Source organism: Pseudonaja textilis, chromosome 14, assembly GCF_049901715.1.
Source record: "Pseudonaja textilis isolate UNSWEBS1 chromosome 14, rPseTex1.2, whole genome shotgun sequence".
Taxonomy (NCBI): Eukaryota; Metazoa; Chordata; class Lepidosauria; order Squamata; family Elapidae; genus Pseudonaja; species Pseudonaja textilis.
In genome coordinates, this window is record NC_142003.1 from 14,921,755 (window position 1) to 14,935,716 (window position 13,962).

The following is a 13,962-nucleotide window of genomic DNA, read 5'->3' on the forward strand; positions in this document are numbered from 1 at the left end:
TTTCCTTGTGGTCTCCCATCTGAGCCATAATCAATCTCTACCCTTCCTTATTTCTAACCCCAGAGAAGATCATTCAAATGCTTCCCAAAGGTAGTATGCATAGGTAGTATGTAATGTACCTGCTTCCATGAACATATTCTCAGCAAATCTAAGCTGGGGCTGCTTTTTTTTTAAAAAAAAAAGTTAATTATTTAGGGAAGAAAATGTTCCTTTCTAATTGATACAGTAAGATGTCCCAGTCTTGGATTATTTAGCATACTTAAATAAAAATGCAAACAAGTAAAAATAATTAATGTGTGACAACAATGAAGCAGATATTTTTCTCTTCTCTAACAGATTGACGCCAGTAAACTATGGCAATCTGTAAGATCACAGCTCAAAAAAGTTGGTGGAAAATGAGTGGGTCTCAAAGACTTTTCAAAGGTCTATGGTGACAGAGATTGACAGATGTCAGAATGAAATATAATACAAAACAGCATTGTGAGGAGTCATTAGACCTGTTAATCTCCCTTTGTATTCAGTTTGTTCATTGATTGATTTATATTATACTTCTAATCTTCTCCAAAGCCATTCATTACCTCATTGTTTTTCTTTATTTGAACGTTTTAGAAACTTTGAGTGTTTTAAGTGGCCCTAAGACAGTGATATTTCCAATAACATTTTGAAATCAAATTATTTGTTTATTGAATTTGTTTATTTACAGTTAATATCAATAAAGTTGTCAATACATTTAAAACTATTTATTTATTAAAAATTTATAACATCCTACACCCAGCAACTCTGGGTGGTTAAAACTAAATGAAATTCCATTAAAAAATTGGAGATTCATAGGTTGGAAGCCAATTTTCATAGCCAGGTAAATCCCAAAGCAAATCGTTATTGCCACTGTAAGGCCATCCATCAAAACAAGAGAACACAATAGGTAAAAATGGAACTATTTAAACAGGAGGAAAACTAAGATGGGCTTTTTGGACCTAAGGAAGGACGCTGAGCAGAGCCCAATTGGGCCACCTGGAAAGATACTTATGGGGAGACAGCGTGGGCAGTGGGGCAGGTTCCAGACTATTGGCTGGGGGAACCAGGTCTAAGAAGCGAAGGATGAAAACTAATAAAGGAGAGATCCAATCTTGAATTAAGGAGAAATTTCCTGACAGTGAGAACAATTAACCAGTGGAAGGACTTCCCCCCAGAAATTGTGGGGGCTCCATCACTGGAGGCTTTCAAAAAGAGACTGGACAGCCACTTGTATGATATGATAGAGGGCAGTGATGGCTAACTTTTTCGGCACCGAATGCCCAAAACACATGCATGTACGCACATCCCCAAAATGCAATGTGCGCGCCTCCACCATTCATGCACAGTGCCCCCCTCCCTGCATGCATGGCAAAGACCCAAAGACCAGCTGGCTAACAGGAGGCACGCACACACGCGCAATGGAGCTGAGCTGAGGGCTCTGCATGCCACGCGTGCCACAGGTTCACCATCCTGGATGTAGGGTTGCCTGCCTGAGCAGGAAATCATAAGATGTCAATAGGTGTTGTGGTTCACCAGCAGCAGCTGCAGGGCGGCTGAGGTGTCGGGAGAGCGAGGACTCAGACGAGGGGCCTGCGTGTGATGCAGGGATGGGACCAGGTCCATCAGGGAGTGGAGTGCTGCCTTCGGAGATTGTGGAGGCTGGCAGCAGCGATGCAGAGGTCCCCGAGGAGCCTGTGCTCAGTGCGCGTGCACGCAGGGATGCTCAAAGGAAAGAGCAGCTGCAGCAGCATGGGTGACTCGGGAGTAAGGCTGCAAGGTCATGGCCCCTCCCTGAGGAGATAAAAGCCAGCCGAGAAACCGGAGTTCTTTGCAGAAGGCAAAGAAGTTTGATACTTGAGCCTGGTGGACGTTAGAATATCCGAGTTGGTGTTTGGAGGCTTTTTGATTTATTGTTTGGGATCTTTATCTGTTGTTCTTGGCAGCCTTGCCAAAACTTGGCAAGGCTCTTTCTTGTCGGAGCCAATTAGTTGAAAGCAGCTTTTTTTATCTGTGAAGAAGCAGAATTCGTAAATGAAACAGTAAAAGGTTGTGCTGTTACCTGTGTCTTGTGTTTACTCTCTTGGAACCAGGTTTGGGTCAGAACAAAAGGAGAAAGTAGTTAAGAAAAATGAGAAGGATAATACCATAGCGAAGAGTTGATTTAAAGCGGGTGACAGAAGAGCCTTTAAGGGCATTGTGTAGGTGGAGGTTTTGAACGTACATCAGTCCTCTGGTAAGATCCATCCTATCCAGAGGTGAGCCACTGAAATGGTTGCATCGCGACAAGGAAAATGCCATGTAACTGTCCTCAGCTGCGGAAAGTGAGGTTTGCAAATGCTGTTTGCCTGATTTGAATCCAAGGCAAAGTGGCTGCTTTGTAGGCAGCAAAGCGCTCCATTGTTCCTGGGGGGGGAGGGCAGCTGGGGTGAGGCTGGACAGCTTGGCCTGGGGGTAGATTAGGAAACATTAACTAAGATATCGGGGGGGGGGGGCGAGTTCTAGACCTGCCTTAGACCCGAAGCCTAAGGGACGGGGTGGGCGGGCTTTGGACCAGTTGCTCTGTGTCTCTCAGCCCAACCCACCTCACAGGGTTGTTGCTAAGGGGAAAATAGGAGTCAGAAATATTAGGAGTATTAGGATTAGGCTGCCTTGAGTGTATGTGTGTGTGTGGGTGTATGTGAGGGAGAAGGTGGAATATAATGATAATTTATTACGATTTATAATAATAATAAACAAGAACCTGTCACATAACACCTCAGGCTTGACAAGTGCCAATAAGAAAGACAAGAAAGTGTGAATAGTGGATATGGCAATGCCTGGAGTCAGGGGAGAGGGAGGGAAGAGAGAGGAGAGGAGAGGAAAGGAGATGAGAAGAGAAGAGAAGAGAAGAGAAGAGAAGAGAAGAGAAGAGAAGAGAAGAGAAGAGAAGAGAAGAGAAGAGAAGAGAGCTACTGATTAAACTATTACCAAAAAATTTATCACAAACTCGGGGAGGACAGAGGTAAATTTTGATGAAAGCCTGGCTGAAGGTATGATTATTCATTAGCCAGATCTGCTTCAAACTTTGAGGTGGGCAGCAAATAGAAGAGATAGAACTAGAGAAAATGACACAAGGCGAAGACCTGCAAATAGAAGTAGAACAACTGTGGCAAAAGAAGGCAAAGGTAGTACCAATAGCCATAGGTGCCTTGGGTGCAATCTCAAAACAACTGGAGCACCAGGGGTGGGATTGAGTTTTTTAAACAACCAGTTCTGTGGGCGTGGCTTGGATGGTGGCCGTGGCTTGGTGGTCATGTGACTGGTTGGACATGGCTTGGTGGTCATGTTATTAACTGGGCGTGGCCAACTCAACATCACTCACATTGAGGCACGCATCTCCTTGCCTGGCCTCTCATGACTGTGGGGATGCTGCAACAGTCGTAAGTGTGAAAAAGGGTCATAAATCATTTTTTTCAGTGCCACTGTAACTTTGAATGGTCATTCCACACAAGCAAAGTACCAGCAAAGGAAGGGAAAAACTCCACAGAAGTTCCAGAGACAGGAAGTCTAGTCCTGCCAAGAATGTAATAAGGGTTAATGGAGAGGCAGTTTCTGTAAGCAACCCCAGAATGTTTCCTTCCTGCCTTCCTTACAGGATTAGGCCAGTAATTTCTTCTAACAACTGGTTCTCCAAACTGTTTAGAATGTTAACAACTGGTTCTAGCAAAGAGGTGCAAACCTGTAGAATCCCACCCCTGTGGAGCACCACTTGAACACCGTCGGCATTGACAAATTCACCATCGGTCAATTGCAAAAGGCAGCTTGACTTGGCACAGCTTACATCCTTCTGCAATCCCTTTGAAATTATTAATATGGTATTCTAAACATCTGGCTGGTTGTATGAGCAACCACAATAATAATAAAAATGCAAAAGAGCAATTGGAAGGCCACATTCCTGTAGCTGAGAATTTTGCATGGCTTCTTGTCTAAAACAAAGGAGTCCCTGACTTTTTGTTATTCAAGGCACAATAAATTGAATGAAGCCTGGCTCCTGGTGACCTCATGGGCACATCTGTGCAGTCTTCTTGGCAGCAGCCAGAAGTGAGAAGCACCATGTTTCCTGTGATGACCCAAAGGGGCGTGGCACAAAAGCAGCAAAGTCACAAAAGTAGGTAATGTCCCTTTAATTCCTCCAACTTGGCCCCCAATGTCCAGTTATCATTGGCTGGAGAAAAAACTCTCCCAAGAACAGTTTTTAAAGGGAAGAAATTCCGTATGAACCCAAAGTACATCTAAATTATAAATAAAAACCAACACAAAACCACGCTGCAGCAATTAACGAGACAGGGCAGGATAAGGGATTGCAGACTTCCAAAAGATAATGAAACACACATTGTTGAGAGGACGCCAGAATCCAGATAAGACTTGACAAACAAAGATAATTCACGCTTTGCTTCCAGCAAGGTGCTGTGTGCAAATGCCCTTTTTAAATCCTGTTTTCCCAGCTGCAGCTAATGAAGGGAATCAGGGCTTTTTCCTCCCCTGTAACCCATGCAACCGACATTGGTCCTTTCTCTGTTCCTCCCTGTGTGCCCTAGGATGAAGAGCGGGTGGGCCTGGGTATTTTTCTGAATGCCCAGCTGGACTGGGCCTTTCCCCAGTTTCTTCCACAGCCACTGGAGCCACACTCCCACTCCCTGTCAGCTGCTCGACCTCCCCCTCGGAATCAGATTCCAACAGGGGCATGATAATTCCTCCCAATTTCCCAATTTGGCCAAGAGCTGGATTATTTTCCCATTTTGGCCTCCGTTCAAGTATTAACCAGATCTCTTCTGATTTGGCTTCTGAACCTGGCCAGATTGTCACAAGTTTCCCCCCATACAGTCCTCAATTTACAGCAGTTTATTTAGTTGCCATTCAAAGTTACAACGGAATTGGAAAAAAAGTGACTGATGACCATTATTCACGCTTATGACCGTGGTAGAATCCCGAGGATGACGGGATCAAAATTCAAAGCTCGTTTAACCAATGTTTCACTTAACCACAGAAACGTTGGATTCAACTGTGGTCGTAAGGCGAGGATACCTGTAAAATAACCCCATGGATTTTTCTGGCAGGGATTTCAAGTGATGCTTTCCATTCCTTACTCCCCCTCCTTTCGGGGAGAGTTTTTCCAGCACTGAAAAAAAAGTGACTTATGACTCTGTTTCACGCTTACTAAAATTCAGGTGCTTGGGCAAGTGGTTCACATTTATGACGGTTGCACTTTCCCAGGGTCATGTGATCGATCCCCCTTTTCAACCTTCTGACAAGTAAAGTCAGAAGTTGTGGGAGCTTCATCACTGGAGGCTTTCAAGAAGAGATTGGACTGCCCTCTGTTAGAAACGGTGTAGGGTCTCGCAAAGTCAATGGAGGAAGCCAGATTCACCTAGCTGTGTTGCTAACTTACCAGCTTCGGGGATTCACTTAACTCTTAATAGATACTTTTGTTTGAAAAACTCATGTACTTAATTGTTAATATAATACAGTATATAATTTAATGTAGTAATATATTGTTAATATATAATATATTATAATTAATTGTAATTGATTAATATAATTAATATATAATTTAATACATTAATATGTAATTGATATATAATGTACTATATTAAATACATCCTAAAGCAGTGTTTCTCCACCAGGGCAGCTTGAAGATGGGTGGACTTCAACTCCCAGAATTTCCCAGTCAGAATCTTCAAGCCGCCAAAGCTGAGAAACACTGTCATAAAACAGAATATATTAAATGTCTATTAATCTCTACATTAATGTATAATTTTGTTCAAAATTTCCTCAGAATGGAAGTGCAAGTAGTAATCTCGGAGCTGTCATTTTTTTTCCCTCCCACAGGGGATGATTAAAATACGAGGGGATCGTTGCTGGAAGGATTTGACCTGCATGAATTATCATTACGAGGTGAGCTTTCCAAGTTCCAAATTCCTTTGCTCCTTCTTTAAAGGGCCTGTTGAAGTGCTTCTTCCTTCTGTATATTTTTCAACTGGTTGCAATGGATGCCTTCATTCTGGAACTTTCCAAACTCCTGTTGAAAAAAGGAAACAACCCATAAACAACCGCCCTGCAAGGTAGGTTGGGCTGAGAGAGCGGGACTGGTCATAACTCGAGGCCTACTTGTTCTGCGCGAACCAGAAAAAAGGACTGAGAAAATATCTGCAGACCCGTCACAACTTCACAACTTACTATCTTAACAACTGCATGATTCACTTAGCAACTATGGATGGAAGGTCGTAAAATGGGACAAAGCTCACTTAACAAAGTCTCCCTTAATCACAGAAACGTTGGGATCAATTGTGGTACCTGCATTTACTTATTCATTTTGGAAGAGAATCTGCAGCTATGAATTGGAAGCCAATCAGAAAGATAGGTAGAAGATAGAATACTTTATTGACCAAGTGTGATTGGACACACAAGGAATTTGTCTTGGTGTAAATACTCTCAGTATGCATACAATAAGCTTACGCTATGCACTCATGACAACTAAGATGTGGGGGGGGGTGGAGTTTCAGGATTTACAACAGGGTGCAAAAATTGAGGCTTCAAACCCCCTCTCTCCCAGCGGTTACTGAATTTTAGCTTTCCACGCAAAAGAAGGAAATTATTGAATATATTGTGAGTAATCTTTTTGACAGTGTGCAATTAATTACATTTCAGTTGGTGTTTTTTTTCCCCTCAGCTCTGCCCACTCAAGAGTTCAGTCACACTCAAGTTCAGTCATCTCTTCCCGATCGTTGCTTTCTTTTGGTTTATATTGTTTGACCGTTCATGGTTTGGAAAGAGGATTAAGACTATTCCCCAGCGGTCGGGACAAATCCCTTATAAATCCTGTAATACCAAGGCTGGTGTTGCCCCATAATAGTTGTGTCTTTTTTTTCCCATCGGTTCAAGACAAAGCACTCAAGTCACTAACAGAAGCTCAGTTCAACCCAGGGGTGGGCTGCTGGTGGCTCGCAGGGGTGTGGGAGAACCCCTAGCAAAGATTCTGTGCAGTTTGGAGAACCTCCCAAATCCCACTCCTCGGTAGCAACGACTGGAGTTTGTGATAACCTGGAGGAAGACCAGTGCCTCGGAGTTGTTCAGTTGAGTTAACTTCAGATCCGCTCAGTTGAAGGAACTTCAGGTCTGGGTCAGAGATCCTTAGTGGATCTCAGCTCCCAAGTTATTTGGAAGAAGTGAGGGCTATTTAACTTGGTCTTGCTTGGGCGGAAAGGGAAGGACAGGTGAGAAGAAAAGGAGCCACAGGTGTTGTGGTTATTTATCTTGGTTGATTAAGTATCATCAATTCAATGTTGACTCTTAGTGACTACATAGATAGTTCTTCACCAGGATGACACACAAACACACACACACACACAGACACAGACACGAACACGCATAGACACCCTGCCCCTGAAACATAGTGCATCAGGTGTTCTGATGGTGCTATTATCCAGTCTTTTTTCTCCTGGTTATTCTCCTCCCTTTCCTTCTACCTTTTCCATAAGTTATGGGCTTCACATAGGAATTGGCTCTTTCCATAATATGTCCAAAATATGATAGTTTGAGCCTGATACTTTTAAGTAACTACTCTGGACTGATTTTTTGGTTGTCCATCATGTTCTCCAGACTTTTCTTCAACCCCAGAGTTCAAAAGCATGTTTCTGCCTTGAATTCCCAATTTTCTGAAGTTTATCATGTGTTGGTTCACTTGGATATTCTTCTACATCAGTCTTTACATCGCAGGGATTCTCATGGCAACTCTTTAATGAAACTTGGCAACCATCATTGGGAAATTTATTTACTTTTTTTTTTTTTTTGAAAAGCAGATGAATATCTCTTAATTAATGTTGTAACAAGAGGCTGAGCCAAGGGGATGAATCGGGTAAGAGGGTGAAGGAAGGCTGGCAAGCTGGTGAGTGACAGATCCGTCAAGAAAATTGGGGTTGTCAAAATCTTCTTTTATCCTGCTGATGGGCTGGAGGATGAAACAGGAGCTGTGGGTGGTAGAAAATCTGTTTGATTCTTGTGGGAGAAAGATGAAAAGCGAACCAGCATTTAAACTTTTCAAGGGTTGTAAGAAAGAATGACTTCAGCTGGATAGAACATTTGGAGAGGGTTTTTGGAGGATCTGCAAGGTCCAGTTTTCCATAATGGGACAAGGCTGCAATCCTGGGAATGGGACAACTCGCTGCAGCCAACTTAGCCATGGCCAACTAGCTGCGGGAGAACTCACCAGGGCCAACTCACTCACATGACCTGAGATTGTCATGCCCCTGTCGGAATCTGACTCGAGGACGAAGCCAAACAGCTGACAGGGAGTGGGAGTGTGGCTCTGTTGGCTGTGGAGGAAACTGGGGAAGGGCAAAGGCTGGCTGGGCAGAGCAGGGGACAGGTAGAACAAGGGAGAGGGAGTTCAGAGGAAGACCCAGGCCCGCCCCCACTTCATCCTAGGGTATGCAAGGAGGAATGGAGAAGAGAGCAGAACGGGTTGCTTGGCTTACGGAGGAGGAAAGGGTCCTGATTCCCTTCATTAGCTGCAGCTGGGAACACAGTGTGTTAAAAAAAAAAAAAGGCAAGCTGCGTGCAGCAGGCTGTTGGGAGCAAACGTGACTTTATCTTGTATTGTTGTGGCTTATCTGCGTTCCTGGCGTCTTCCCAACCGTGTGAGTTTTGCCGTGCTTTCAAGTCTGAAATTCTTGCTCCTGCCCTGCCAAACTAATTACTTCAGTTTGGCTTGTTTGGACTTTTAAGTTAAAGTTTGTGTGTACCTTGTTTTGGACTGAATTTTCTGCAGTCAAAGGCTGTTCCTGGCAGAGTTTTCTCCAACCTGGACATTGGGGGCAAAGTTGGAGGTAATAAAGGGACTCTTATTGCTTATCTGACTGTGTTGCCTTTGTGCCACGCCTCGGGTCATCACAGGGACACTGCGACCATCATAAAGATGTCTCAGTTGTCAAGCATCTGAATTTTGATCATAAGTCCACTGGGATTCTGCAGTGGTCGTTGGTATGAAAAATGGCCATAAGTCACTTTTTTTCAGTGCCATTGTAACTTTGAATGGTCACGAAGTCTTAACCTGTGCTGTCTCATTTTTGAGGATTACACTGCAATTTTCATGCCTTGCCAGCCTCAGGGCGATGGAAAACCATGCCATCCGTTTTCAGCGTATTCACACTAACCAAATCTGAAATTCTTGGTGGCTCACTTGTGGTTGAGTTTTCCGTGCCTGCAGTAAGTTAGCTGTGGCTTCTGCGTTCGGATTGTGTTGCAACCCTGAAAGAAAACAAGGATTCATCATTTGCCACGGGGTTTTTTTTCAGCAAAGGATCCAAAGCTTTTTATGGCAAAACTAAAATCGATCTTTCTTTCTTTTTTTCCCTTCACCTTTGAAGCATAAGATTTGCCTTACGGGTAGTCCTCGACGTACAATAGTTCATTTAATCAAAGTTACATCCCTGAAAAAAAGTGATTTACAACCATAACAGATATAACAGATAATCAGAGTTGGAAGAGACCTTATAGGTCATCTAGTCCAACCCCCTGCCCAAGCAGGAGAGCCTACAACATTTCTGGCAAATGACAGTCCAGTCTCTTCTTGAAGGTCTCAAGTGATGGTGCTCCCACAACTTCCGAGGGCAACTTCTGTTCCATGGGTGAATTGTTCTCCCTGTCAGAAAGTTTCTCCTTATTTCCAGATTGAATCTCTCCTTGTTCAGTTTCCATCCATTATCCCTTGTCTGGCTTACAGGTGCTTTAGAAATTAGCTTGACCCCTTCCTCCTCTCTGTGGCAGCCCCTTAAATATTGGAAGACTGCTATCCTGTCTCCTCTGGTCCTTCTCTTCACTTGACTTATCCAGGCCCAGTTCCTGTAACCATTCTGCATATGTTTCAGTCTCCAGTCCCCTAATCATCCTGGTTGCTCTTCTCTATACTTTTTCTAGAGTCTCAACGTCTTTTTTATAATGCAGTGACCAAAACTGGATGCAGTACTCTAGGTCTGGTCTTACTAAGGCTTTATAGAGTGGTATTAGTACTTCCCTTGATCTTGACTGTATCCCTCTGTTAATACAACTTAGGATTGCATTGGCTTTTTTGGCTGCTGCTGCACACGGCTGGCTCCTATTTAGCTGGTTGTCCACTAAGACTCCAAGATCCCTCTCACAGTTACTGCTATTGAGCCTGGTTTCACCCCAGTCTATATGTGTCCTTTTGGTTTTTCTTGCCTAAGTGTAGGACTTTACTTTTCTCTACACTGATTTTCATTTTGTTAGATACATACATTTTTCACACTTATGGCAATTGCAGCATAACCTGAAGTCATGTGAACAAAATCCGAACGGTGGGCCACTGATTCATATTTATGACAGTTGCAATGTCCCGAGGTCAGTTTTGCAACCTTCTGACCAGCCAAGTCAATCGTGGAAAGCCAGATTCACTTAACAACCAGGTTACTAAGTTAACAACAGCAGTGATTCACTGAACAACTGAGGTAAAAGAAAGGTTATAAAATGGGGCAAAGCTCAGTTAACAACAGACATTTTGGGCTCCATTGTGGTCGTAAGTCGAGAACTACCTGTATTAGCAGGGCTTACCAAATATAGTGTGTGTCTGAAAATGACTGCACCTCTTTTTGTCCCCCCAGTTTTGGACGTGCTCCTCTCCACCTTTAGGTTGCAACCAGCGTGTGTAGACTGGCATGTGCAACTTTCTCATAAAATCAGTGAAAGCCGTAGAATTAAACATTCTTTGCACTCTTTTAAACGACGTTATGCATGCCAAATCCAGTTTTTAATCCAGGAATACAAATTCTTTTCCAGTCTTGCTATTTTTAAAAGTCCTCCGTGCTGGGGAATTGCACAAAAGAGCCTTTGTCTTTTTTCTTTTCTTTTTTTTTAAGTTTATTAATCTAATTTATAGGTTTGAGAATTTTGAATTGGTGGATCATAAAAGCTGATTTACATTCTGCTCTTAAGAACCTTCCGGAGCGACAGCTTAGTCTGCAGGCCATGAAATGGAATTAGGAAGAAATTCCCCACTCTGTATGATGTGCCGTCATGCCTAGTAATGATCAGACTTCAGGTTCTTCCCTCAAAAACTGGGAAATTCTTAGTCTGCCAAAAAAATAAAAATAAAATAAAAATACTGGAAGACCAAACCATTGTGGCATGCGTGCCCTCTTCAAAATGTGGTTGCTTAATGCATCTCTGCATACGTCCCTGTTAACGAATTCTCCTTTTCCAACTAACTTTCTCTGGCAGATAGCAATTGGCTACACTTCTGTGTTGCGCATGATTAGATTATTCAGCCATTCCTGATTTTGAGATTCAATGAAATTTCATCCCTCCGAGGAGGATTTGGGGAGCATATGAGTCTTCTGGCAACTTGTTTCTTTCCAATCCAGAGGCACCACTCAGAACCAGGAGATAAACAGCTCATGTTCATTATTGCCAGTATAAGAATGCTTCTTATGTACCTGGAGTTAGGTGGGACATGTGTCTTTTATCTGAACAGGTCTGTCAACATGTCTGCACAATATGGACCAAGAATTTTTCTGCGTTCTTGTCCCAGTGGTACTTTTTCAAGAGGCAATTCAGACTAGAGGAACCAAGAGCACTTCTCGGGTGATCTTGAGGACACAGATAAACCTCCAAGTGGCCTCAACGACCCTCTAAAAGGATGCAATTGACCAGCTGTTTGCAAGGAGTATATAAATCCTTCCATTCCCCACCATCCAGTCAGAGTTGAAGAAGCTTCTTGGATGAGAAGGGAAATGTCTTCAAAACAAAAACAAAAACCAGGAAGGTCCAGTTGCCTCTTGAAAAAGCACTTTTAGGACAACTATGACCTGGATGATGAAGAATCTCTACAGACTTTATTTGTAAGCATGTTAGTTCTCAGACTTCTTGGAGCATTTGAAGGGAAGAGGGAGACTAGGATGAAGCCGCAAATGTTGCTTGGTGATGTATGGCCACTGCAGAAAATAGATGGAGGTGTTTGGTCTGCAAGGACTCCATGGTGAAAGGAGACAGGTACTGCAGCCTCTTGTCTTCTTATTCATGTCAAGGTATTCCAGTAGAAGCTCACCCGTGGAAGGGTGGCCCTGGGGGTGTTTGTGCCCTTGTGCATGCACACAAATGGAAGATATATGAGTTTTTATGCAATGTGGAATGGGTGTGATGGAATGGGTAATAGAAAAATAAAATAAAATATTTTTAAAATTAAAAAAATAACGTGTGTTTTGTTAAAAATACCAGTTTCTAACCGGTATTAACGGGACATTTTCCTGTCAGCTTCCAAGAAGCATCTGTCTTAGGGGGCCCCAGCAGAAAAGTAAGAGATGAACATCTCGTGTGATCCTCAGAATTATTTACTAATTGCAAAAGACCATTTTCATTTTCAAAAGTTGTACACGTCTCCTTGGATTTATAGTAACGGTTGGTGTGATGGGTTTTATTTGAGCCGCCCGGAAAATGATTCTATGGGCCATCACATTGAAAACCAGTAAATTTTCTTCTCCCTTCTGCATACTCTTTTCCTTTGAGCCATGGTGGCACAGTGGCTAGAATGTAGTTGTCAGGCAGCGCTCCATTCAAAGTCCAAGAAAGAAATACTTAGACTCTTTTAATTAGAGAAAAGATATCTGCAACTGGAAATGAAGTGGTAGCAACCATAGAATTCTGAATCTGAGGAATTAGGCGCGTAAATCACATATGCAAAGTGATGGAGTTGATCCCACCCCCAATAGTTCAAATGGTTCTTCCAATTAAAAGTTGTGAATATCATCATGTGGACATCTCCAGGTGGTGATGAAGTTTCTGTCCCTTGACCTTGGCATACTTGGATAAAGGTTTGCAGCTGCGCAGAGAAAAGAAAGCTAAGCAAGAAATAGAAACCTAAACAGGAATTTATACTTCCCCCGCTCCTCAGTTTATACAATACTAGTTTGTAACACCTCCAGCTCGCTTCCCATACTTATCCCCCCTCCTCCCCCCCATTACTTATGGCAGCCGAAAGATGCAAAGCAATAGTAGAAGATCTTGAAGGCTGACAGTAGTACCGCAGGGCTACTTCTGCTGACTGCCGGCTGCCTGCAGTTTGGCAGGTAAGCCACTAGGGCTTCAGCGTTCAGGCTAAGTATTTAGATAAAATGCTGCATGCGGCCTTAAATCTTAAATCTTCTGCTTTACCAGAAAAACATGGTGAAACATGGTGAATCTTTATTTCCCAGGGAATTCCGTAAGAGAAGGCTGGTGTGTGCTTCCCGTATCCCATCTGCACAAGCAGCCACAGGGCTTCTATTAAAGGACGCTCAGATTCTCTTCCTTCAGTGCATTGTTGCGGGGAGTCGCACAATTCATCTCTGTGAAGTTAACATTAGCCCTGAGAATTTGGCATGGATGACAAGCGTTGTGGAAAAAGAGACTCCCCTGTCAATCAAATAAGACTCCCTTGTGTTGAATTTATGTTTTGCCAGCAAAGAAATAAAGGGAGACTGGTCTAGATCTACAGTATTTCAAGCTATTTAGCTCTCGTCAGCTATTCATACCTTTCTGGGATTGGAACCCTGGCTATTTACATATTAGGTAGATATATTAACCACTAAATCACAGGTTCTCCTTGCTTTGTCAGCTACACCAGGGGAGAGATTAAGTGTTTTTTTTAATCAAGTCAACCTGATAAAATGGAGCATAACGCTTCCATTTTCGCCTTCCAGCCCCAATTCAGGAGCCTTCACAGGCAGTTGCTTTTACGACAAACTATTTTTGTGTTAAATTTGTCACAAAAGTGACAGCCTGCGAAGGCTCTTGGATTGGGGCTGAAAGGTGAAAATGGAAAAGCATTATTCTCTGTCCCATATTTGGGTAGACCAGGTTGTCTTGGTAGACCGGTCCCACTAGAAAAAAAACAAAAAACCACTTGAGCCTCCCTTGTGT

The 13,962-nt window shown here is 43.1% G+C and overlaps 1 protein-coding gene across 3 annotated transcripts in view; it reads left to right on the forward strand.

Moving 5' to 3' along the window:
- Positions 1-13,962, forward strand: part of LMF1 (lipase maturation factor 1) — a 161,721-nt gene that overhangs the window by 61,259 nt on the left and 86,500 nt on the right. For all 3 annotated transcript variants that reach the window (XM_087912635.1, XM_087912633.1, XM_087912634.1), the window contains one exon: positions 5,884-5,949. In XM_087912635.1, the coding sequence (XP_087768761.1) occupies positions 5,884-5,949 (66 nt within the window). The remainder of the gene's footprint in view (positions 1-5,883; positions 5,950-13,962) is intronic.